At 26.4% G+C, this 26,806-nt stretch overlaps 5 protein-coding genes and 1 pseudogene across 9 annotated transcripts in view; 3 read left to right on the plus strand and 3 right to left on the minus strand.

The window, feature by feature from the left end:
• Nucleotides 1-313: 313 nt before the first annotated feature.
• Nucleotides 314-8,082, minus strand: LOC118442754 (uncharacterized; annotated as a pseudogene). The gene is made up of 12 exons (XR_014983560.1): nucleotides 7,755-8,082; nucleotides 7,017-7,674; nucleotides 6,782-6,913; nucleotides 6,608-6,697; nucleotides 4,180-4,294; nucleotides 3,678-3,726; nucleotides 3,050-3,156; nucleotides 2,857-2,930; nucleotides 1,572-1,847; nucleotides 827-1,491; nucleotides 551-723; nucleotides 314-454 (listed from the first exon to the last, which is right to left on the minus strand). The product of XR_014983560.1 is annotated as an uncharacterized LOC118442754 (transcript).
• Nucleotides 2,052-5,910, plus strand: LOC118442746 (putative ATP-dependent RNA helicase DDX43). The gene is made up of 12 exons (XM_035868755.2): nucleotides 2,052-2,138; nucleotides 2,393-2,528; nucleotides 2,663-2,918; nucleotides 3,036-3,206; nucleotides 3,288-3,494; nucleotides 3,593-3,719; nucleotides 3,823-3,988; nucleotides 4,129-4,371; nucleotides 4,470-4,617; nucleotides 4,763-5,004; nucleotides 5,095-5,257; nucleotides 5,392-5,910. The coding sequence occupies exons 2-12, from the start codon at nucleotides 2,515-2,517 to the stop codon at nucleotides 5,533-5,535; spliced, it is 1,881 nt and encodes a 626-aa protein (XP_035724648.2). The 5' UTR covers nucleotides 2,052-2,138; nucleotides 2,393-2,514; the 3' UTR covers nucleotides 5,536-5,910.
• A 438-nt stretch (nucleotides 8,083-8,520) lies between the features above and the next one.
• On the plus strand, nucleotides 8,521-11,757 carry LOC118442749 (putative ATP-dependent RNA helicase DDX43). The gene is made up of 11 exons (XM_085663982.1): nucleotides 8,521-8,656; nucleotides 8,791-9,046; nucleotides 9,164-9,334; nucleotides 9,416-9,622; nucleotides 9,721-9,847; nucleotides 9,951-10,116; nucleotides 10,235-10,477; nucleotides 10,558-10,705; nucleotides 10,851-11,092; nucleotides 11,183-11,345; nucleotides 11,480-11,757. The coding sequence occupies exons 1-11, from the start codon at nucleotides 8,643-8,645 to the stop codon at nucleotides 11,621-11,623; spliced, it is 1,881 nt and encodes a 626-aa protein (XP_085520108.1). The 5' UTR covers nucleotides 8,521-8,642; the 3' UTR covers nucleotides 11,624-11,757.
• On the minus strand, nucleotides 9,325-14,809 carry eco (Establishment of cohesion). Of its 2 annotated transcripts, XM_085663984.1 has the most exons (6): nucleotides 13,649-14,809; nucleotides 13,349-13,574; nucleotides 13,205-13,250; nucleotides 13,077-13,129; nucleotides 12,798-13,003; nucleotides 9,325-12,489 (listed from the first exon to the last, which is right to left on the minus strand). In XM_085663984.1, exons 1-6 carry the CDS (start codon nucleotides 14,473-14,475, stop codon nucleotides 12,366-12,368), a joined length of 1,482 nt encoding a protein of 493 aa, XP_085520110.1. In that variant the 5' UTR covers nucleotides 14,476-14,809; the 3' UTR covers nucleotides 9,325-12,365. The 2 variants fall into 2 exon arrangements, with proteins under 2 accessions (XP_085520110.1, XP_085520109.1); XM_085663983.1 differs by having other exon boundaries at nucleotides 13,077-13,250.
• Nucleotides 14,810-14,973: 164 nt separating this feature from the next.
• Nucleotides 14,974-18,065, plus strand: ric8a (ric8 guanine nucleotide exchange factor A). Of its 3 annotated transcripts, none has more exons than XM_085663826.1 (11): nucleotides 14,974-15,393; nucleotides 15,459-15,525; nucleotides 15,722-15,861; nucleotides 15,996-16,108; nucleotides 16,175-16,473; nucleotides 16,551-16,717; nucleotides 16,811-17,060; nucleotides 17,155-17,299; nucleotides 17,428-17,572; nucleotides 17,646-17,765; nucleotides 17,878-18,065. In XM_085663826.1, exons 3-11 carry the CDS (start codon nucleotides 15,824-15,826, stop codon nucleotides 17,999-18,001), a joined length of 1,401 nt encoding a protein of 466 aa, XP_085519952.1. In that variant the 5' UTR covers nucleotides 14,974-15,393; nucleotides 15,459-15,525; nucleotides 15,722-15,823; the 3' UTR covers nucleotides 18,002-18,065. The 3 variants fall into 3 exon arrangements, with proteins under 3 accessions (XP_085519952.1, XP_085519953.1, XP_085519951.1); XM_085663827.1 differs by having other exon boundaries at nucleotides 15,502-15,525; XM_085663825.1 differs by lacking the exon at nucleotides 15,459-15,525 and having other exon boundaries at nucleotides 14,974-15,143; nucleotides 15,244-15,393.
• Nucleotides 18,066-20,137: 2,072 nt separating this feature from the next.
• The window catches only part of LOC118442409 (protein meiotic P26), a 14,533-nt gene continuing 7,864 nt past the window's right edge, over nucleotides 20,138-26,806 (minus strand). The window contains exon 10 of the transcript XR_014983552.1: nucleotides 20,138-21,547. The gene's annotated coding sequence lies outside the window, so the exon portion shown is untranslated. The remainder of the gene's footprint in view (nucleotides 21,548-26,806) is intronic.

The following is a 26,806-nucleotide window of genomic DNA, read 5'->3' on the forward strand; positions in this document are numbered from 1 at the left end:
TTTTTTATTTTTTTTTTTTTTTTTTTTACTAGATTTTTGTTTTAGCTTCATAAGAGGAATTACTGATAAATAGCGCAGCAAACTATTTGCAAAATATATCTAAATAAGATTTTATCTACAATTTATAAATCAATTTCAATAAATATCATTTGGTTTTTTTTTGCTAATAATAAAATTCTAAAATAATGCTCTTTTTTACTAGCCCACTAAATTGTATAACTAGAAGATTGGATTGCACAAATATTCTCCTGGTACAAAATTTGGATAAATATGATTTACTACGTTATTTACTGCTTTAATTATAGATCCCCTTGTATAACAAAGAATTAATTAATATTATACAATACTGTTATCTTATACTATAACAGGAATAGAGAATGTATTATTAACTTACGAAGACCACGTGCAGCTACATCTGTTGCAACAAGAATAGGTGCTTTGCCTGATCTAAAATCTATAATAAAATATTCATTTGTAATAATATAATCTAAGCAATAACATGCGTATATTTGAAATTAAAATAAGTCCATTTATATATTTATATTTATACCTTGGAATACCCAATCTCTTTCTTGCTGCGTCTTATCTCCGTGGATACAAACAGCTGGCCAACCGTCGCGTTTTATTTTTCTTGCAATTTCGTCAACTTGACGTTTCGTTTCAGTAAATACTATAGTTTTATTCTCATTTTCTGCCATTATCTCCTTCAAAAGAGTACTTAATCTGTAACATCATATAATGAATACATGTTACAATTAAATAAAAACTAGAAGGGGGAAAAAAAAAGAGAGAGAAAGAAAATCAAATAAATCATTATGACACTTACTTATACTCTTTTTCATAAGCTTGGCATACGTCGATTATCTGTAAAATATTATAATTTGCAGCAAGCTGTACAGATCCAACATTTATTTGGGGATAATCTTTAAGAAAGTCTTCGGCCAAATTCTTCACTTCTTTCGGCCAAATAGCTGACCACATTAATGTTTGCCTATCCGGTCTTATTTATTCTATAATTTTTCTAATTTGTGGCTCAAATCCCATATCCAACATTCTATCTGCTTCGTCTAATATTAAATATGTACATCTTTTCAAATTTGTTCTTCCTGATTCCAAAAAGTCTAACAATCTACCTGGTGTAGGTGGCTTTAACTATTTCGACACCTCCATCTAAATCTCTAGCTTGAGCCCCTTTAGGAGCACGTCCGTACAAACAAGTATTATTTATACCCTATGAATGATCAAAGTCATCGGCGACCTGTTGTATTTGTTGAGCAAGTTCTCTTGCAGGAGCTAATACCAATGCTATTGGGCTGTCCTTTCGGCTTAATTTCGGTTGGCTATTAATATGAACAATAGCATGAAGTATATGTGACAATGTTTTTATATATGACAGATTCTGTAGATGCAATTCTAACCATGTCTCATCCATTTAATGCTATTGGCCATCCTTGGGCCTGAATTGATGTAGGTTCACTAAAACCTTGCCTTCTGCAGATAGATAAAAAATATCATTCTATTATGTATTACATACATTCAATACAATAACATTGTTATTACTTTCATCTTACTTGATTTCTTTAATTAGATAATCAGGAAAATCTATTTCTTCAAATGTAAAAACAGGATTTGGTAAATTTTTTTCTTTCTAAGTAATTTCTTCTTCACTTCTATATAATTCTACCATACGTGAATCACGATTCTGTACAACGTCAGTCGGTATACAAAAATATTTTTTAAAAGACTCTAATCTACTAAGATCCCAATTCCGTTTTCTCAAATTAGCTCCGGATTCAGTTTCAGAAACATGGCAAAATGACGCAAAATGAAACGAAAACCGCAACCATTACGGGCAGTAGCCGACCGTTATCATTTATTCTTTAGTTGGAGGATTCTCATTGGTTTATTTTTAACCTTAAACTTTAACCATAGAAATAGTAATTGTTCGTAGAGTGATTTTAATATTCGGTTGGTTAAACATAACTATACAAAAAGTACTAGTGTTAATTGAAAGTAACAATCTTTTCAATTTTATAGATGGCAATAGTTACATCCTGTTATAATTTCCTATTTCCGGTTTAGGAAGAGTATATAAAAAGGGAATTCACCAAAAGTTCGTTCATTTCAAAAGGAATTCCGTAAGTAATATTTCAAATATCTGTTAGTAGTAGTAGATTCTTTTACAGTTAATTTCAAGTTTAAATAAACATATAAGGTATAATATATATTTAAGCAAATATATTAAGCAAATATATTAAGCAAATATATTAAGCAAATATATTAAGCAAATATATTAAGCAAATATATTATTTGTTTGCATGTGATAATTATATGTTACTTTATTTCATTTAATATTATTATAAACGTTTGTTATTTTTGTTTTCCTTTTTAGAAAAGCGTCTAAACATTCAGAATTAATTTTTTACTTTTGAAATTTTATACATCGCAACGTGGTTTTAATTGAAAGGAAAAATTCCATATTTTATTAACGTGTAATATAATATAATATTTACAATGGCAGAATTACAGTAAGGATATTTTATATTCTTATATATATATGTAAATTTATATATTTCTTATATTTTTTTTCTTTGTTTATTTATATGATAAATCAAAATTATTGCATTGAGTTTAGTGTAATTGTTTTTTATTTGTATTTAAGAATGAATGAAGGATGGAATAGTGATCAAGAATTTGAATATCCATTTGATGAACAAGAAACTGTACAAGTAACCAGAAAGAAAAATTATAGTACAAAGACTAGATTTAATAATTTTAGAAGTTCCAAAAATGGTTCACAACAAGCAAAATCAAATGATCTAATTATAAATATAGATTCAAAGAAAGTAGGTAAACTTATAGGCAAGTGTGGTTACAATATAAAAGAATTGCAAGAGAAAAGTAAAACAAGGATTCATGTAAGTGTAACACTGATATTAAAAGAGATTCAATGAAGGGGAATATTTGAATATTTAAAAGAGATTATGAAATTAAATATATAATTAAATATATTTTGTATAATTTTTTACATGTAGATAAATCAATCTACTACATGTGGTGTTAGTACAGTTACTTTAATCGGATCTCCGGCAGCACAAAGTAAAGCTAAAGAATTAATTGATGAATTATTAAAAGATACTCCGCAACCTGTGAAAACTGAGCAAAAAAAGGGAACGAAATTCAATTTGAATCGAATTAACAAAAGTGTAAATTTTATTTCAAGTTTTTAAATTATAAATATATTCGTAAACGGAACGAATAATAATTTAAATTAATATTTTAAACAGCATGATGAACCATTTACTTATCCACCTATATATAAGAACTTTTATCAAGAGGATCCTGTTATTACTCATATGCCTGCTGAACGTGTAGCAGAAATAAGAGCACAAAATAATAATATTGAAGTTCAACATGTGTTTGACGATGAAGAAAGTAATGTTGACATATGTTGCATTCCTAATCCTATTGAAACATTTGAACAAGCTTTCCATGTAAGTACAATACATTACAACAAACTTTCCATGCAAGTATAAGATTGAAAAGTTATGGTATGAAAAAAAGAAATATATATATATATATACAATTATAGAATTATCCGCAAGTTCTTGAAGAAATAAAAAAACAAGGCTTTACAAATCCAAGTCCTATACAGCGTCAAGGATGGCCAATTCTACTTAGCGGCAAAGATATGATTGGTATAGCACAGACTGGAACAGGTTTGTACTATATATTTATATTGTTTTATTGTAATTATAAGCATTTAATTATTATATAATTTTTATTGTTTAATATTTTTATTGTTGTTATTATTATTATTAGGCAAAACATTAGCATTTCTTTTGCCTGCATTAATTCACATTGATGGTCAAAGGACTCCTTTTAATGAAAGAGTTGGTCCTAATGTTCTGATTTTGGCACCAACTAGAGAATTAGCATTACAAATAGAAAAAGAAGTAGGAAAATATTCGTATCGTAATATTAAAGCGTAAGTAATTATATGTAAATAAGTTTTTTTAATTTCCATATTTAATTATATATATATATATATATATATATATATATATATATATATATATATATATACATTTGATTAACAACTGCTTAAAAATGCTGACATTATTTTAGTGTTTGTCTGTACGGTGGCGGTAATCGACAAGATCAAATAGATATAGTAACAGAAGGTGTACAAATAGTCATAGCTACACCGGGAAGATTAAATGATCTTGTATTAGCAAGAGCTATAGATGTAAGATCTGTTACATATCTTGTACTAGATGAAGCAGACCGTATGCTGGATATGGGGTTCGAACCTCAAATAAGGAAAAGTTTATTTGATGTGAGATCCGATAGACAAACTATAATGACAAGGTATTTAATATACATATTCGTATCGTACATATATATATATATATATATATATATATATATATATATATAAAATTATATTTTTTTAATTTTTAAAATAGTGCTACATGGCCACCAGGTGTTAGACGCTTAGCTCGATCATATATGAAAGATCCAATTCAAGTATTTGTTGGATCATTAAATTTATCAGCTGTACATACAGTAAAACAACATATTCATATAATCGACGAGGAAGATAAATTTGCTGTGGTAAGTTATTGTATAATCAATGTTTTTTCTTCTAAATTAATTATTTTATATATTGATCTCATTATACTTAATAAATAATATAATTGATTTTACGGGAGAATATTAATCTATATATATATATATATATATTTTTTTTTTACATCAGTTTTATGAATTTATTCGCAATATGGATCCCGAAGACAAGATTATTGCTTTTTTTTCTAAAAAAGCAAGAGTAGACGATGTATCGAGCGACCTATCTCTCTCGTATGTTAAAAATGAAAGTATTCATGGTGGAAGAGATCAAGAAGATAGAGAACAAGCCATAGAAGATTTAAAAAATGGCTCGGTACGAATTCTTCTTGCAACAGACGTTGTTAGCCGAGGTATTGACATCGAGGATATAACGTATGTTTTATTATTTATTCTTCCACTTTTTCTAACATATTTTTCTAAGATTTCTTTTATATATATATATATGCGTGTGTGTGTTTATAGGCATGTCTTCAATTATGATTTTCCACGTGATATAGAAGAATATGTCCATCGAGTTGGACGTACAGGTCGCGCTGGTAAAACCGGCGAAAGTATAACGTTAATGACCAAAAATGACTGGTCACATTCCAAAGAACTTATCAGTATTTTAGAAGAGGCTAATCAAGTAAGTAATAATAGTAATATTAAAATTTATAAAATTATTATAGTTGTAAATATAGTTCTGTGCATTTAAAGTTTTTTTTTTTTAAATCCTCCTGTATTATAAAAAGTTTAATAATGTGCTAAAATCTTTATTAGATGGTGCCAGATGAGTTATATAGTATGGCCGAAAGATACGATGCCTGGAAAATGAAACGGGCGGAAGAACGAGCAAATCGTTCGAATGGGCAAGGCTATAAGTCTGGCTACAGTAGACAAAATAAGTGGGGTGGAAAATGGTAAATTTTACCATTAATCAACAGAGTCTACATATAGTTATTCTTTTCTTTTTTTTTGTCATTTTAATTTTATTTCTTTTCTCCACCTTTTTTCCATCCCATGTAAAATATCTTGTACAAATCAATCAGTTCTTAAAGTAATGCATTTCACTTAGATTGTAGAATTTGTGCAATGTTTTCATTTAGTTAATTACTTGTACATATCATTTAGTTAATTACTTGTACATATCATTTAGTTAATTACTTGTACATATCATTTAGTTAATTGCTTGTACATATCATTTAGTTAATTGTTTGTACATATCATCAACTCATGGTTTGGGGGTGTGGGGGGAAAGAAGAAATAATCTATTTAAAATAACTATATTTTTATACATGTAATTTTTTTATATAAACATACTTTCTTCTAAAAATGTAATTTAATTTTTCTATATATCCTATATAAAACAAATCCTTTGACAAAGTAAAAATTTACCAATATAAACCCTACGTATATTATTAGTTGTATATGTGAGGTATTGCATATACTGAATTATGGTATAAATAAACTTGTTGTCAAAGTTAATTATTATAAAGATTTAAATATTATTAATAACTTGATAAACCTCTTTTAAAATACTGATAAGTTTATTTGAAATAGTTCCGATACATTTTTACAAAAATCAAGTATCATTTACTATAACATAATACTCAATTTGATCGATGGAAAATAAACAAACGAATCCTAACATTAATAATTAAATCAAATATACAAAAATTTGGTATATCAACGTACAACTATATATATATACATATGTACATTTAGGCTGCAAATTTTTATATATTATCTTTTTTACTAAATACTATTTGTATGATCAATTTTTTATTTTTTTTTTTTTTTTTTACTAGATTTTTGTTTTAGCTTCATAAGAGGAATTACTGATAAATAGCGCAGCAAACTATTTGCAAAATATATCTAAATAAGATTTTATCTACAATTTATAAATCAATTTCAATAAATATCATTTGGTTTTTTTTTGCTAATAATAAAATTCTAAAATAATGCTCTTTTTTACTAGCCCACTAAATTGTATAACTAGAAGATTGGATTGCACAAATATTCTCCTGGTACAAAATTTGGATAAATATGATTTACTACGTTATTTACTGCTTTAATTATAGATCCCCTTGTATAACAAAGAATTAATTAATATTATACAATACTGTTATCTTATACTATAACAGGAATAGAGAATGTATTATTAACTTACGAAGACCACGTGCAGCTACATCTGTTGCAACAGATTTTTCTTGCAATTTCGTCAACTTGACGTTTCGTTTCAGTAAATACTATAGTTTTATTCTCATTTTCTGCCATTATCTCCTTCAAAAGAATACTTAATCTGTAACATCATATAATGAATACATGTTACAATTAAATAAAAACTAGAAGGGGGAAAAAAAAAGAGAGAGAAAGAAAATCAAATAAATCATTATGACACTTACTTATACTCTTTTTCATAAGCTTGGCATACGTCGATTATCTGTAAAATATTATAATTTGCAGCAAGCTGTACAGATCCAACATTTATTTGGGGATAATCTTTAAGAAAGTCTTCGGCCAAATTCTTCACTTCTTTCGGCCAAATAGCTGACCACATTAATGTTTGCCTATCCGGTCTTATTTATTCTATAATTTTTCTAATTTGTGGCTCAAATCCCATATCCAACATTCTATCTGCTTCGTCTAATATTAAATATGTACATCTTTTCAAATTTGTTCTTCCTGATTCCAAAAAGTCTAACAATCTACCTGGTGTAGGTGGCTTTAACTATTTCGACACCTCCATCTAAATCTCTAGCTTGAGCCCCTTTAGGAGCACGTCCGTACAAACAAGTATTATTTATACCCTATGAATGATCAAAGTCATCGGCGACCTGTTGTATTTGTTGAGCAAGTTCTCTTGCAGGAGCTAATACGAATGCTATTGGGCCATCCTTTCGGCTTAATTTCGGTTGGCTATTAATATGAACAATAGCAGGAAGTATATATGACAATGTTTTACCAGATCCCGTAGATGCAATTCCAACCATGTCTCATCCATTTAATGCTATTGGCCATCCTTGGGCCTGAATTGATGTATGTTCACGAAAACCTTGCCTTCTGCAGATAGATAAAAAATATCATTCTATTATGTATTACATACATTCAATACAATAACATTGTTATTACTTTCATCTTACTTGATTTCTTTAATTAGATAATCAGGAAAATCTATTTCTTCAAATGTAAAAACAGGATTTGGTAAATTTTTTTCTTTCTAAGTAATTTCTTCTTCACTTCTATATAGTTCTACCATACGTGAATCACGATTCTGTACAACATCAGTCGGTATACAAAAATATTTCTTAAAAGACTCTAATCTACTAAGATCCCAATTCCGTTTTCTCAAATTAGCTCCAGGTTCAGTTTCAGAAACATGGCAAAATGACGCAAACTGAAACGAAAACCGCAACCATTACGGGCAGTAGACGACCGTTATCATTTATTCTTTAGTTGGAGGATTCTCATTGGTTTATTTTTAACCTTAAACTTTAACCATAGAAATAGTAATTGTTCGTAGAGTGATTTTAATATTCTGTTGGTTAAACATAACTATACAAAAAGTACTAGTGTTAATTGAAAGTAACAATCTTTTCAATTTTATAGATGGCAATAGTTACATCCTGTTATATATTCCCATTTCCGGTTTAGGAAGAGTATATAAAAAGGGAATTCACCAAAAGTTCGTTCATTTCAAAAGGACTTCCGTAAGTAATATTTCAAATATCTGTTAGTAGTAGTAGATTCTTTTACAGTTAATTTCAAGTTTAAATAAACATATAAGGTATAATATATATTTATTATCTATTAAGCAAATATATTATTCGTTTGCATGTGGTAATTATATGTTATTTTATTTCATTTAATATTATTATAAACGTTTGTTATTTTTGTTTTTCTTTTTAGAAAAGCGTCTAAACATTCAGAATTAATTATTTACTTTTGAAATTTTATACATCGCAACGTGATTTTAATTGAAAGGAAAAGTTCCATATTTTATTAACGTGTAATATAATATAATATTTACAATGGCAGAATTACAGTAAGGATATTTTATATTCTTATATATATATGTAAATTTATATATTTCTTATATTTTTTTTCTTTGTTTATTTATATGATAAATCAAAATTATTGCATTGAGTTTAGTGTAATTGTTTTTTATTTGTATTTAAGAATGAATGAAGGATGGAATAGTGATCAAGAATTTGAATATCCATTTGATGAACAAGAAACTGTACAAGTAACCAGAAAGAAAAATTATAGTACAAAGACTAGATTTAATAATTTTAGAAGTTCCAAAAATGGTTCACAACAAGCAAAATCAAATGATCTAATTATAAATATAGATTCAAAGAAAGTAGGTAAACTTATAGGCAAGTGTGGTTGCAATATAAAAGAATTGCAAGAGAAAAGTAAAACAAGGATTCATGTAAGTGTAACACTGATATTAAAAGAGATTCAATGAAGGGGAATATTTGAATATTTAAAAGAGATTATGAAATTAAATATATAATTAAATATATTTTGTATAATTTTTTACATGTAGATAAATCAATCTACTACATGTGGTGTTAGTACAGTTACTTTAATCGGATCTCCGGCAGCACAAAGTAAAGCTAAAGAATTAATTGATGAATTATTAAAAGATACTCCGCAACCTGTGAAAACTGAGCAAAAAAAGGGAACGAAATTCAATTTGAATCGAATTAACAAAAGTGTAAATTTTATTTCAAGTTTTTAAATTATAAATATATTCGTAAACGGAACGAATAATAATTTAAATTAATATTTTAAACAGCATGATGAACCATTTACTTATCCACCTATATATAAGAACTTTTATCAAGAGGATCCTGTTATTACTCATATGCCTGCTGAACGTGTAGCAGAAATAAGAGCACAAAATAATAATATTGAAGTTCAACATGTGTTTGACGATGAAGAAAGTAATGTTGACATATGTTGCATTCCTAATCCTATTGAAACATTTGAACAAGCTTTCCATGTAAGTACAATACATTACAACAAACTTTCTATGCAAGTATAAAATTGAAAAGTTATGGTATGAAAAAAAGAAATATATATATATATATACAATTATAGAATTATCCGCAAGTTCTTGAAGAAATAAAAAAACAAGGCTTTACAAATCCAAGTCCTATACAGCGTCAAGGATGGCCAATTCTACTTAGCGGCAAAGATATGATTGGTATAGCACAGACTGGAACAGGTTTGTACTATATATTTATATTGTTTTATTGTAATTATAAGCATTTAATTATTATATAATTTTTATTGTTTAATATTTTTATTGTTGTTATTATTATTATTAGGCAAAACATTAGCATTTCTTTTGCCTGCATTAATTCACATTGATGGTCAAAGGACTCCTTTTAATGAAAGAGTTGGTCCTAATGTTCTGATTTTGGCACCAACTAGAGAATTAGCATTACAAATAGAAAAAGAAGTAGGAAAATATTCGTATCGTAATATTAAAGCGTAAGTAATTATATGTAAATAAGTTTTTTTAATTTCCATATTTAATTATATATATATATATATATATATATATATACATTTGATTAACAACTGCTTAAAAATGCTGACATTATTTTAGTGTTTGTCTGTACGGTGGCGGTAATCGACAAGATCAAATAGATATAGTAACAGAAGGTGTACAAATAGTCATAGCTACACCGGGAAGATTAAATGATCTTGTATTAGCACGAGCTATAGATGTAAGATCTGTTACATATCTTGTACTAGATGAAGCAGACCGTATGCTGGATATGGGGTTCGAACCTCAAATAAGGAAAAGTTTATTTGATGTGAGATCCGATAGACAAACTATAATGACAAGGTATTTAATATACATATTCGTATCGTACATATATATATATATATATATATAAAATTATATTTTTTTAATTTTTAAAATAGTGCTACATGGCCACCAGGTGTTAGACGCTTAGCTCGATCATATATGAAAGATCCAATTCAAGTATTTGTTGGATCATTAAATTTATCAGCTGTACATACAGTAAAACAACATATTCATATAATCGACGAGGAAGATAAATTTGCTGTGGTAAGTTATTGTATAATCAATGTTTTTTCTTCTAAATTAATTATTTTATATATTGATCTCATTATACTTAATAAATAATATAATTGATTTTACGGGAGAATATTAATCTATATATATATATATATATATTTTTTTTTTACATCAGTTTTATGAATTTATTCGCAATATGGATCCCGAAGACAAGATTATTGCTTTTTTTTCTAAAAAAGCAAGAGTAGACGATGTATCGAGCGACCTATCTCTCTCGTATGTTAAAAATGAAAGTATTCATGGTGGAAGAGATCAAGAAGATAGAGAACAAGCCATAGAAGATTTAAAAAATGGCTCGGTACGAATTCTTCTTGCAACAGACGTTGTTAGCCGAGGTATTGACATCGAGGATATAACGTATGTTTTATTATTTATTCTTCCACTTTTTCTAACATATTTTTCTAAGATTTCTTTTATATATATATATATGCGTGTGTGTGTTTATAGGCATGTCTTCAATTATGATTTTCCACGTGATATAGAAGAATATGTCCATCGAGTTGGACGTACAGGTCGCGCTGGTAAAACCGGCGAAAGTATAACGTTAATGACCAAAAATGACTGGTCACATTCCAAAGAACTTATCAGTATTTTAGAAGAGGCTAATCAAGTAAGTAATAATAGTAATATTAAAATTTATAAAATTATTATAGTTGTAAATATAGTTCTGTGCATTTAAAGTTTTTTTTTTTTAAATCCTCCTGTATTATAAAAAGTTTAATAATGTGCTAAAATCTTTATTAGATGGTGCCAGATGAGTTATATAGTATGGCCGAAAGATACGATGCCTGGAAAATGAAACGGGCGGAAGAACGAGCAAATCGTTCGAATGGGCAAGGCTATAAGTCTGGCTACAGTAGACAAAATAAGTGGGGTGGAAAATGGTAAATTTTACCATTAATCAACAGAGTCTACATATAGTTATTCTTTTCTTTTTTTTTGTCATTTTAATTTTATTTCTTTTCTCCACCTTTTTTCCATCCCATGTAAAATATCTTGTACAAATTAATCAGTTCTTTAAGTAATGCATTTCACTTAAATTGTAGAATTTGTGCAATGTTTTCATTTAGTTAATTACTTGTACATATCATTTAGTTAATTGCTTGTACATATCATTTAGTTAATTGTTTGTACATATCAACACATGGATTGGGGGGTGGGGGGAAAGAGAATATAATCTATTTAAACTAACTATATTTTTATACATATAGTTGTAATTTTTTTATATAAACATTTTCTAAAAATAAATGTAATTTAATTTTTCTATATATCCTATATAAAACAAATCCTTTGACAAAGTAAAAATTTACCAATATAAACCCTACGTATATTATTAGTTGTATGTGATGTATTGCATATATTGAATTATGGTATAAATAAACTTGTTGTCAAAGTTAATTATTATAAAGATTTAAATATTATTAATAACTTGATAAACCTCTTTTAAAATACTGATAAGTTTATTTGAGAGTAACGGTACACATTTTTAGAAAAATCAAGTATCATTTACTATAATATACTACTCAATTTGATCGATGGAAAATAAATAAACGAATCTAATCATCGATACAATTTGGAAATTTTCATGTTTTATATACTCGTCCAGAAAGAGATAAAAGTAAAAACAAAATTAACTATAAACTTTAAAACTTTTCGTCTTAGTATATTTCTCGGCAAATATCTTTCCACTTGGAGTTGGAACAGAGAATGCAATATCTTCTAAGGACATTATGTATCCATAGAAAAATTTGGATCTGAAATATTGAACAATGATTTTATAAATACCAATTCTAATTCTACAAATGAAAGATATTGATTCATCTTCTTTCTAATATTTTTGAAGAGTAGAGTTTAAGAATGCATGGATTTTAGATAATAATGATAAACTCTGTAACTTTCACTTTCTAAATAATATTAAACAATAAGTTCTTTGTAAGGAATATCCCAAATTTTGCTGTGATAGTATTGAAACTTAGAAATAAATTATAAATAATATATATATATATATATATATATATATATATATATATATATATATATATATGGAATAACATCTATATACCTGAGAATATCTACAAGTTTAGTGGCTATGCCTTGTCTGCGATGACTCATTACTGTCCATACAACATTTATACCACACTTAGCTGGTGTACTTTCAGCAGTACAACAATTCAAATCAATTAAGTCTGGTATCATCCTATGTGCTATTTCTATGTATTCTGCTACGAGTACGCCTAATATATTCTTTTCTTTAATGTATAAATATACCTAAAGAAAATGTAGATTTATTTATCTATATCCTGATTCATTCTCAAAGAAACAAATAACAATATTTATTTACCTTTTTATCAGTATAGTTTGAAAGAGATGAGTCAGCTAGTCCTAAATCTCTATCTACAACAGTTAAAATTTCTGATACTTTTTTCCAACATTGTTTAGAATCATTTGGTTCAATTAAAATTATTTTACTTGATGTTAAAGGATCATCTATAACGACTCTTTCATTTTTCCAACCCTATTACATATAATATGAATGTAAATGATATATGTTATATAAAAAAAAAAAATTAAAACACATTTTTATTATATTATTTCGACTGTTCAATTACTTACTTGGAATTTTAAAGTTTTCACGCTATTATGATAATTCAAATGAGCATTTTCATCCTCAGGATCACCCAATTGATAAACAATACCACATTCTGAACATTGCGTCGCACCAAAATTCTTTTGACCTGCATCTAATTGATATTGATTTTCATTGCCACTACCTTTTGCTGATAATTGCCATTTTGTTGATTTTTTTGTTCCATGTGTAAGCTTTGTAACGTCACTTTCTCTATAAACATTATAAATTTTAATTGTAAAAATCCTAAGAGGATATATAATTATGTAAATTCACATTATACATACGCATTCTTCATAGAATATCCTTTATTAAATATAGGATAATATTTTTCTTTATTTTCTTTTTCAACTTCTGTCATGTCATCAAGATTTTGTATAGTAGAAGAAGAATTTTTATTATTTGTAATAGATGGTGTATCTTTAATATTCATTGATATCATTTTGCTAAGTTCATTTGATGAAGGTATTTCTAAATTGCTCGGTGTAATAATAGATTTTAATGGAGAAACATTATTTTTCATGTTATTAGTAATTAATGTCTCCATTGTATCATATTCGTCATCTGCCCAATCATCCTCCAATACCTTTAAAATATCATCTATTTTGCTTTTCTTTATTATAACTTCAAACTCTGGTTTATCTACATTCAAATCGGTAGCATCGTCAAAAAATAAATCCATAGATTTTGATGATTTACATGAACTTTTATGTAAGCAATTTTTTGATTCGTTACGTCCAATCTGACCATTCAATTCCTTCAATTTAACATTTGGATTTACTATTGCATTAGGTAAATTAGGTTGTTGAATTATTGAATTAGAAACATTTGTTTTCAAAAGTCGTTTATTGGAATCAACTTGCAGAATTGTTTTTTCAATAATCATATCCTTATTGGTATTTATTTGATCTATCTCTTTTACATTAGAAAATTCAAGATCATTCTGTTTACTATTCTGTTTACTATTTATAGATTTAACAACGTCCTTAGATATTTCTTTACGTGATTCTTTATTAACTTTTAGCTTAGGTGGTTTTGGTTTTTTAATTGCATGAAACACACCAGCATTGATTTCACACCATTTACGTCTCTTGTACAAATATTTATGATTCATATTGTATGCCACTAAATTTTGTATTCTTTTTAAATATTTAATATCTTATTGTTCATTAATATACCTTGTTTTTCATCCAATATCTAATATCAAATATGTCAATGAAATAATAATAAAATTTAAAAGGACTAACCTTGGATACAAATTCTTTTATACGCGTGAACTAAATAAAAATTTGTTTGGACATTAAATATATTGTAAAACATACATAATAACAACTATTTTATAATAACCTATAGATTAATAAATGCAAAAATTAATAAAAGAAATCTGTATTTCAATGGACACTCTGTTTTTTTTTCTTTGTACTTTTCTCTGCACGTGATTTCGCGCTTTTTCCTTAAGAATCCTAAGGAATATTCTGATTGGTCATTATTGTCATAACGTTGAAAAGAAGTTCATAGAATAGATAGTTTCTATGATATACTTTTCTACTTTGAATTTAGGTACATATACTTGTGTGCTAATCTAATCATTCTTTATTCGATGTCTGTCAGTTTCAGGAAGTTTTTATAGTATTATATCTTATATATTTTAGGTTAGGTTGTTTTGTCAAATAGTGTGAAATACAGTTTTAAATTTAATTAATAGAAAATCTTTTAATGAGAATAAATTGAATTAAAAACGAAAACGATAATAAACATCATACTCGAAGAAAAATAATAAATGTAAATTAATTTTATTAAATTGAAATGAAATGTATTTGAATGAAATAAAAATGATGACTGCTGATGTAAACATAATATATGTATAATTATATTAAAATAGATAAACATATAAAGAAATAAACGAAACTGGTAACGAAAACCAGTAAAAGAATCGAATCATTCAATTACTATGGATGATTTAGCGCGAAAACTAATTTCTGGAACATACGAAGAATTTTCTAAAGATACTCTTCAAGTATTTATCAAAAATGTAAGTTTGTTTGACACATTATATATATATGACGACCTTTTAATTTATTATATTTTTTTAAATAGTAAACATACAATTTTGTAAGATTATTTTATTATTTTTGCTAAGGACGCAAAGGTTAAGAAATAAAAGGTACTTTTGTTTAATAAGTTTCACTTTGTTTGATTGTTTGTATGTGTTTTATATTTATATTTTTGAGTAATTCATATATACATAATAGAGCTAATATATTTGCAGTAAAAAGATATGTATTTTTTGCACAAATTTTCTTTTAAATTCTTCATATATAATATAATTTATTTTTATATATGATTTATTTTATCTATAGTATGAGGACAAAACCAAAATTGAAAGAATATGCAATAGTCAATTAAGAGAACAAATCTGGGAGAAATTATATCAATATCTATCTAAATCTGAGTACGCATCTATGCATCTTAATTGTTTAGCTGCATTACGTATACTTAGGTAGGTAATTCTTAATAATTATATTAATATAATTTCCATATGAATAAACTTTATTCATTATGATTATTATAATTAGAAATAGACCAAAAAAAAAATATGATTTACATTTTTTTTTATTTTTTTACCATATATAGCCGAGACAAAACTGATTTAGATAAAATTGTTACTGCAGAGATGGTAACGTTATTATTACGATTAGCAGAACTTGATTGTAAGAAAAATGAACAACAGATCCCATCTACGAATGGTAATTATTATATCTGTGATATACAATAAAGATTTATATTAATTTATTTATTTATTATTTTTTCAGTTTCTGTAGAATCTGCGAAAGTACTATGTAACTTATTATATCATAGTTTTAAAGTGCGAGAATTAGTAAGAGAAAAAAATTGTTTAGAAAATCTGATTAATCGCATTAATAAATATACTGCCAATTCGTCCTATGAAATGAAATTGTTTGACATTAAAATGTTATTTATAATTACTGCGTTAAATACAACTACAAGAAATACTGTGAAAGAATTAAATGGAGATTCATATTTACTTAATATATTAGATGAATTATTGGAACAACATAAATCTAATGTATCTATGTCATTTTCTATCAAGGTATAAGTCTACGTTATGTGTGTTACATATGTGTTATATATTATTTATAATAAATAATATTTATATTTTCATTTTAGAATGATGATGTAATGTTAATTTGTGATATTTTAAAAGTTTTATTTAACTTATATATACATTCTGAGGACACTGTGATAGAAGAACAAGAAAAAAATCAAAAATTAACAACATGTTTATATAAATTTTTATATAATAAAAATTGGTCGCAGTATAACGATCTCGTAAGGTAAAACTTATTAGACATTAAAAAAATATTGCTTTTATAGAAAAGATTTTTTTTAAATCATTCACTATATTATTTTTATTATATTATTTTTAGCAATGTTATAAATTTATTAACTACTGTACCACTGAACAATTATATACAAATGATGCAGTCCAACGAAAACAATGAAAACAATACTATATATCAGAATACTGATGTTACAACGGTATCTATTATATTGGAATTTTTAGATCAGAGATTAAATTATACAGAAAATTTATTAGAAAATATCTCTCCAGTCGTCACTGTTCTTATTAGACTCATAAAAGCAGACACATCTATTCGAAAATATATAAGATTACAGGTAATATTATAATATTAAATTGAAACTGTTCTGTGAGATGATATAAGGATTAATTTTTTCTATTAATAAAATAATAATTATACACATTCATTAGGTTTTACCGCCATTGAAAGATGTAATGAAACGTCCAGAAGAGGGTACAACTTTAAAAGCAAAATTATGTAAACTTTTAACTTCTCCAATTACCAAGTTGCGAGATATCGTTGCTGAATTTCTCTTTATACTTTGCAAGGAAAATGGTATATGTTTATTTAATGATTTATTAAATGAAATTAGATCATATACTTTAAATATTTTTTTTTTTTTCAATTATCTATTTATATGTTATTTGATGAAATATAATATTAATAAAATATTAATTGTTCAGTTAGCCGTATGGTAAAGTACACTGGATATGGGAATGCAGCAGGGATGTTCGCAAATAAGGGATTATTAGGTCGTAATCAAGAAAAGATATCATATTCTGAATCAGAAGATAGCGATACCGAAGAATATTTAAAATACAAAGAGCAGTATGTATTATGAATTATTTGATATATCAATTTTATTATATTTTTTTTAACGTAATATTATTATAATTTCAAGGATAAATCCAGTAACTGGTTGTTATGAAAAGATCAAACCAAATCTTTTAGAAGGTATGACTGAAGAACAAAAGGAATATGAAGCATTACAACTTGTAAATCTTGTAGATCAATTAACGAGGTTTGCCTTTTCTTTTTTGCTTTCTTTTTTAATAGATCAAACTAAAAATAAATCATAGTGATAATCTGATATATTATTTATTAATAATATTTGATTCATTTATTTTCATTAGAGGAGGCGTAGTACGACCTTGTAGAATTGGAGACGACGGTAAACCAAAACCAATAGAACATGTTTTAGAACTACAAGATGAATTACAAAAACAACAATACAGGCGGGAGTCAGATTCTGATTAATTATTTATAACTTGTGGAGATTAAGTGTAATTATTATAAATTATGTATATTACTTATGTAATACGTAGGAATTTAATAAATGTTTAAAACAAATCTTAATTCAGCTTAATAAACACGAGCACGAAGTTAATACTTATTTTTAATATTTTCTATATGAAATTTTAAGAAATATCTAATTGATCAATTACATCTGCAAAGTTATAATGAAAATATCAGTTTGGTCAGTTTACTTACTTTATTGAAAAAGAACAAAGAACAACGTTACAAATTAAACAATTGGCAGGAAATAAAAGATATAACATTTTCCAAAATCACATGAAATATTTAAACATTACAATTTTGGTAAATTGTGTTATGTGCTTTGTGAGCATCACAATATATTATTATTGCATTGCAGCCTATGCGCAGATAAGAATGTATGTTTCTCTACATGTTTTTTTTTATTTTTTTTTTTTTAAAGAACTGCATAGTAATATCGTTTGAGAATATCTTAATATAGGATAGCACGTATAAATTGACAGGTAATGGCAAATTGAGCTGATATGATGAGAAACAATGTATGATTAACAGAGAACATTTACATATTTTAAGTCTAATTTTGTCCATCCTATAGTAAAATATTTCCAATCTAATAATACATTTGACAAATATATAAGTAGCAAATATTTCATATCTTTAATTATGTAGATTAAAATATTTTTTTTTTGTTTGTAAAAGTGTATATAGATGTGTATACGTATAATACCATAAATTTGTTTATATTTCATATAAAAAAGAAACTAAAATTTCCTAGGTACAAGGTAGAAAAAAGCCGATAGCCATTAAACAAAAATTAGAGACTTCAATTATCGATATTCGTAGACTAGCGTTGACAAACTTTGGAGGAAATAAAGGGGGGTCGGTACGTACAATAATAATAATAATAATAATAATAATAATAAAAATAATAATAATAATAATAATAATAATAATAATAATAATAATAATAATAATAATAATAATAATAATAACAATAACAATAAGAATAAGAATAAGAATAATAGTAATAAGAATAAGAATAAGAATAGTAATATTAATAATAATAGTAATAATATAATAATGATAATGTTCATGATAATGTGATAATGATAATGACAAACGATTAATGACTATGAAAAATCATTAAATCGATAGAGAAGCGCAGCGAAATACATTCGGGGGAAAAAGCAAGTTTGTAGTAATGAGTGTATAAAGGCTGAGTAGTTATCTCAGGCAACCGATATTTCATATATAGTCAGAGACATTATGTGTCTAAATAATACATTAGATTATAATAACGTGACCCATGTTCCTTGGCGTCTCATTAGCATATAAAAAATATATTGATATACACGCTCTCTCTCCATATTGCTTTACAATTTACCTTTTTTTTCTCAAGTTGTACTATTCTTATACAGCTTAACATTTTGAAGTACAAGATGATGTTTGGAACATTTAAAAACACTTCGCCTCATGAAATATTTCATCCTAGTAAAACACCAATGGAGGTTTCAGGAAAACATGGTTTACGCACAGTGAATCTGTCGGAGTGTGTATTATTATTATTATTATTACAATTCTCTCAAAAGTTTTCTGTTATTATTATGTTTTTTTTTTGTTTTTTTTTCTTTCCCCAGTAAATACACGGACCATGTGTGGTATCTGTATGTATATCGAATTATTAAAAATAAACGTTTTGCTCGCTGTTGTGCAGCATCCCATCATTTACATAAATGTAATATTGTATATCATATAGAACATTTTTTTTCAATTATACCTTCTGCCTGCTGAGAGTGTACAACATTTAAACGCTGGTAAAAAAATTCACAAAATTTTCTCCTTTTTCTCTTTTTTTCTTTTTTTTTTCCTTTTTTTTTCTTTTTTTTTTTTTTTTTTTTTTGAATCTTTTTTCTCCTCTTCATCATCTCCCCATTCTCAGCTAAATCTTACGGTACCGATGGAAATTTATATAAAAAAAAAAAAAAAAAAAAGAAAAAAACAAACATATAAACGGGGGAAAAGGAAGAAAAAAAAGATAAAAAAAAAAAGAAAAAAAGCAAGAAACCTGACTATATATATATATATATATATATATATATATATATATATATATATATATAGAGATATAGATAGATAGTTTATGCAACATAACTTTACGATTGCTCAATAGCGAGCACTCGGAAAAAACAGTTCTTTTTCTTATATATATATATATATTTTTTTTTTTCGTTTTTTTCGCGTTTTTTTTTCCTTTTTTATTTATATATATATTTTTTCTTTAAATTTTTTTTTTTTTGCTTTTTTTTTGGTTGAACAAACATTAAACCATGTTTTAGATCCTCATAAAACGTTACCTATAAGCGGCAACGTCAAAGGCCCTTTTTATTCGTCGATCATCGTTAAAATCGCAATCTAAAAATTAATTGGGGGAATACAGAGATCATGGAACTTCAAAGGTATACTAAAATACAACTTCACAGTTCGGCATACCAATGGAATGCAACTGTTGCGTGCGTGCGTGTGTATGTATGTATGCATGTATATATGTATGTATGTATATATGTATGTATGTATGTATGTATGTATGTATGTATATATGTATATATTTTATGTTATATTATGTGTATATAAATGTATACATGTACGTATTATATTATGTATTTATGTATGCGTTGCATGCATGCATGTGTCTATGTATATAATGCATTTGTCTACGCATCGTTTAGTTTAATTTGATATGTAAATAAAGTACCTCCGAAAAAGGAACGTGTCATCAAAAATAAATATATTAGATAGATTAGATAGATTAGATAGATAGATAGATAGATAGATAGATAGATAGATGTGGTATGTCCTGCGTGTATGTGTACGTGTACGTGTATCGCGTATAAAAGTTCCGAGCTCGCTAATATGGACGTGTATGTATAATGTATGTGTGTGTATGTTCGCGCGCGAGCGCGCGCTTTCCTTGTCGGCAAGTATATATTTATTATTTATTTATTTATTTATTTATTCATTTTCCTCACCCCTCTATCTCCCCTACCTCGCATCTATCGCCTTCACCAAAAAACCCGTGTTAAGTATTATTACATCAAATGACTAATGTATATAAATAAAGCCAGTGCTCTTGAGGAATGGAACAACATAACATTTTTCATGCCATTTATAATAAGACTCTCATTATACTTATCATCTAATGACAAAATACATTAAATATTTGTACTTCAACTGACTAAACAAGAATTATACCGTAATTCTGAGTGTTTTTCCTTTCTTTTTCTTAGTTTTATATATATACATATAAATATATGTATATATAAATATATATATATATATTCCTTCTCCTCCACCTCCTTTTCCTCCTCTTCCTCCTCCTCCTACTACTACTACTACACTACTATTATTTCTCCTTTTTTCTTTTCTTTCTGCTTTTTCTTTTTCTTTTTTTTTTTATTCCTAAGAATCACCCCCATATATAATCCCATACGCGACGGCGCGTACGAAGTAGTAGCGGTAAGAAAGATAAATCTATAATTAATAAAATAAGGCGTAAGTAATATATAATATATATATAGATATATATATACACATATATAAATAAATAAATTTCATATATATATATATGTATATATATATATATATATATATATATAAATACTCCGATTACGATTGTTTTGGCACTAAAGAATTTAATTCCTTCAATCATTATCGTTAAATAAAGGATGTAAATATATGGATAATGTGGAATGCACTTAACCAAAATATAAAAAAAAAAAGACAAAAAACAAATAATATTAATAATATTAATAATATTAATAATAATAATAATAATAATAATAATAATAATAATAATAATAATAATAATAATATTAATAATAATAATAATCATCATCATTAATATTCTTTATTACACCTAATTATTACCCCCTTGTATATATTTTGTTTTTCTACGGGCAATTAATCATTTGTTCCTCCTCCTCCTCCTCCTCCTCCTCCTCCTCCTCCTTCTTCTTCCTTCTCCTTTTTCGAGAGACAATATGACAGGATTTTTACGCGCAGCATTATTCATATGTTACTTCATTCATACGCGTTGAGTATTCGAGTCAGAAAAAAGGAAGAAAAAAATTAATATTAAAAATTAAGGATTAGGATAACGCTGTTATTCCTTAAAAGGAAGAAGGGGAAAAAAAGGAAAAAAAAAGAAAAATAAATAAAAAAAAAAATAAAAAAGGAAAGAATTCCGAACGAACGAAACTAAAATGCAATAAATTGTATAATTCAAAACAAAAATAAACGATCATTTCTCTTTTTTTGTCTTTTTTTTTTGTTTTTGTTTTTGTTATTTGCATTAGAATTACTTTTTCTTCAATCTATTTTAAAATAGTTACACACCCTCGTCAAGAAAAATATAAAACAAACAAACAAACAAACAGAAAATAAAAGAAAATGGAACACAACTCTATAATATATAAATAATATAAATACTCATTTTTTTTCTTTCTTTATGCTAGGCCAAAAAATAAACAAAAAAGAAAAAAAAATGGTTCGTCGATGAATAATCATATAAATAAAAATACTATAACATTAAATCGAAATAATTAGGTCTCTAAATAAAGCCCCTTAAGCACGATTAATAATATAATCCTTTACCATAAGAGAAAGAGAGAGAGAAAGAGAAAGAGAAAGGGAGAGAGGAAGAAAGATAGAAAGAGAAAGAGAGAGAAAGGGAGAGAGGAAGAAAGATAGAAAGAGAAAGAGAGAGAAAGAGGGGAGGAGGGGTTGATTATTAATAATATAAATGTATTGAAAAATAAGTACGCTAAAAAAGCGTCGAACAGCCAATATAGAACACGATATGTCATAAGAATAAAATTACAATGTAATATTAAAGGCAATATATATATATATATATATATATATATATATATATATATATTATATTTATATATATATTATATATGTATGCATATATAAGATTGTGTTAAAGATTTACAAAAAAAAAAAAAAAGTAAACAAAAAACATAGTTAGAAAGAAACTCACAAATTTTTGTGAAAAAAAAAAAAAGAAAAAAAGAATAATAGGAAAAACAAAACAAAAAAAAACATAAGAAAAGTGTATGTATGTGCTTGGGGGAGAAAAAAGAGAGAGAGAGAAAGAGAGACAGAGAGAGAGAGAGAGAGAGAGAGAGAGAGAGAGAGAGAGAGAGAGAGAGAGAGAGAGAGAGAGAGAGAGAGAGAGAGAGAGAGAAGAGAAACAGAGAATCAAAAAATGTAGTAATGACGTGAAAGTCAATATGAATCGATCATCGTAAATAAAGAAAAAAGTTGCTTGTAAAACGTTAATTATATAAACACACGAGACGAGTCAAACAATCAGACTAAAGGTACCCATAGATTTTTTTAACAAATATGTATATGTGTGTATATATACATATACATATACATATACATATACATATACATATACATATACATATACATATATATATATATATATATATATATATATATATATATAGATAAGATAGATAGATACATATATATGTATGTATGTATATAAATTGTATTGTTAAAACAGTGTAATAAAAGAGTCCATTTTATACGACGAATATCTCGATAAGAAAAGGCTCATTAGAAAAGTATTGGAAAAATTAGAGAGGGAGAAAAAAAAAATAAAAGAAAATTAACGACTTCCGATAAGAATAATATAAACGCGAGCGACAAAACAATTTTGATTGTTTCTCTCAATACGACCAGACAGAATGAATTTGTCGTTTAATAGTATCTATTTGTCGCTGTATATAATGTTAACACGATTAAATTATAATATATAGATATGTTAAAAATATGAATGGTAATAAATGAATGATAATCATCGAGATTTCGTCGTAAATAATTATGTGCGTGTGCGTGTATGCCAGCATCCTTTCTTTATTCACACAGACAAACACACACACGCGCGCGCGAGATATTTGAAAATAAATCTTTATATTAAATATGCGTTTCCTCCCCCCCACCCCTCACCATCAATATTTTGCGAATCTCAATAACGTAAGCAAAAATTGCTTGACACAATGTGTCCACTGATTAAATTATATATATATATATATATATATATATATTATATATATAATTTAATATATATATATATTAAAATATATATATATATATAATTTAATATATATATATATAATTTAATATATATAAAGTCGTAACTCTTTTTTTTTCCTTTTCTTTTCTTGTCTTGCTTTCCTTAGGGTTCTAGGAAGACTATGATTAAACCGTAGGCTAAGAGAATTCAGTTATTATTTTTCTCTCTTCTTTTTTTTTCTTCTTTTTTTCATGTTTTCTCTTCTATCTCCGTTTGCTATTTTTTTTCATTTTTTTTTGTTTTTTTATTTTTTATTTTTTTTTTTTAATGTCATGTTACCCCCTACACTCTAATAATGCAGCAAGTTGTGTGTATGTGCGCATGCATCCTCGTAGCGCGTTAGTATTTTGTTTCTTTTTTTCCTTTCGTTTTCTCTTTCATTTTGCATTTTTCATTTTCTCTCCTTTTCTCGCATAAGATTTCTTCTATAGACGTTTTCGTCTTTGTTTTCTCTCCATCTTTTTCTTCTCTAATATCCTCCATGTATATATTTTATATATGCATATATATATATATATATATAAAATATATATATATGCACGCGTGTAACACGTATCACATATATGCACACATGCATGCACGCACATACATACATACATACACACACACGCACACACACATATACGTGTATAGCGCGTGACGCACAATTTTCAAAATGAGGAACATATTTCCGTGATAAGTAGTAACAATTTTTCATCGTTTATTATCCTGTTTGCAGGATGATCACGAAGTTCTTTTTAAGAGCGGTTCGATCTTCTTTCCTTTTCCTCCTCCTCCAACTCCTCCCCCCACCCCGTTTATCTTTATCCTTTTTTATTTTTCAATTTTGTTTTGTTTCTTATTATTTTGTAAATGCTCTCGATGTCTGGAAACTTTATATTATCAACGGAGATCTTTCGTTAGTGTTTCGATTTCCTTTTTTTCTTTTTTTGTTTTCTAAATCATTTGATATCGATCTGCGAACGATATCAATAATATTCTCTTATCGAAATCGTGAGGATCTCTCACAAACGAGAACTCGAGATATATTTAATTCAATATTTCTATATTTTCCAAAGTGTTGCGAAACCATCTGATTTTTCTATTTTTTTTTCTTTTCTTTTCTTTTCCTATTTTTTCTTTTTTTTTTTTTTTACGATCTCCTTTTAATACTCCCCGCTCTATTTTCTTTTACATATATACGAATACCATTATACATATAGCACGACGATCAAAAATAATTTCAGACAATTTTTAACACAAGTCGTAGAAACAATAATTATAATAATTAATAATAATAATAATAATTAATAATAATAATAATAATAATTGTTGCAATAATTAAAGGTAATAATTGTTGAGTGTGTATATAAGTCAATAAATCACCATAGAGATTTGTTGTTGTTCAATTTGTAGAATTGTATAGAGCAATAAAAGAATTAAGAGATTTAAATCACATTTATAGTCTTCACTTGCGACAAGTAATGAAAATAATATAATTAAAATCTATATACTCATTAATTAATCTATGTGTAATAGTTGGACCATGATGTTAATAGTCTCTCTTTCATATATGTTTGTTTGTTGTTTTTTTTTCTTTTTTTCAGTGTACAATGATTAATATTTTTATAATTGAACGCAACAAAGTATAAACGGAAGTATATCGAACAAAACCTGAATAATTTATTTATATTCCCTTGTCTCTCGAAATAATTATATATATATATATATATATATTATATATATATATTATATATATATATGTATGTATGTATATATGTATATATGTACGTAAAGGAGCCCCGTACTTTATTAAAATATGTTGGAAGTTATTACGCTGAATAAAAGCGATCATTGCTGAAGCGATATACAGAACCTATTTTCTCAGGTGCAAGAGATGTTCAATTCAATTAATGGTAATTGCCTAACCGCTAACAGTGTCAATATAGGGTAAGTTTTTTTTTTCAATATTATCATTATTATTATTCTTCTTTCCTTTTTTTTTGTTTGTTGGTTTGTTTGTTTAACAATATGTATGTAAGCAAAAATTTATCAATTACGTAGAAGAATGACTATATAATTCTATACATATTTAGGATAATAAGACCTTTGAGATTGTAAAAATCATCAAAAAATCTATCACAATTACCATCCACGTAACAATGAATTCTCTTTCGTTCTCTTTGTGTATGTTTTATTTATCCTTTCTTTTCTTCTTCTTCTTTCTTTTTTTTAATCCTTTTTCTTTTTCTCACATTTCTTTGTTTTTTCTTTTTTTTTCCTTTTTTCTTTTTATTTATCATTATTATTGTATGTGTAATTCAAACATCAAGGCAAATAAGGGGTAAATTTTAACAGTGGCCTAAATTAGCCAAGTAGTCTTCCACAGATAAAAGTATGTAAATAGAGTAAATCTATACTAAAATATTCAAATATATATAAGGTGTGAGCATAATATATAATAATTTTTTGTGAGGTAAAAGATCCTCTCTCATGTTTGTAATGGTCATCCATTCGTGTTACGCTATATATGAATTGTTAAAATCACTGGCAAAAAATTTGCAACATATCTTTCTTATTTTGAATATCTCCCCACTTTCTTTACTTTTTTTTCTTCTTCTTTTCATATTTAATATACCATATTTGAGGCAATTGAT

This window comes from Vespa mandarinia, chromosome 24 (genome assembly GCF_050613455.1).
Source record: "Vespa mandarinia isolate Hongniang chromosome 24, ASM5061345v1, whole genome shotgun sequence".
NCBI classification, from domain to species: domain Eukaryota; kingdom Metazoa; phylum Arthropoda; class Insecta; order Hymenoptera; family Vespidae; genus Vespa; species Vespa mandarinia.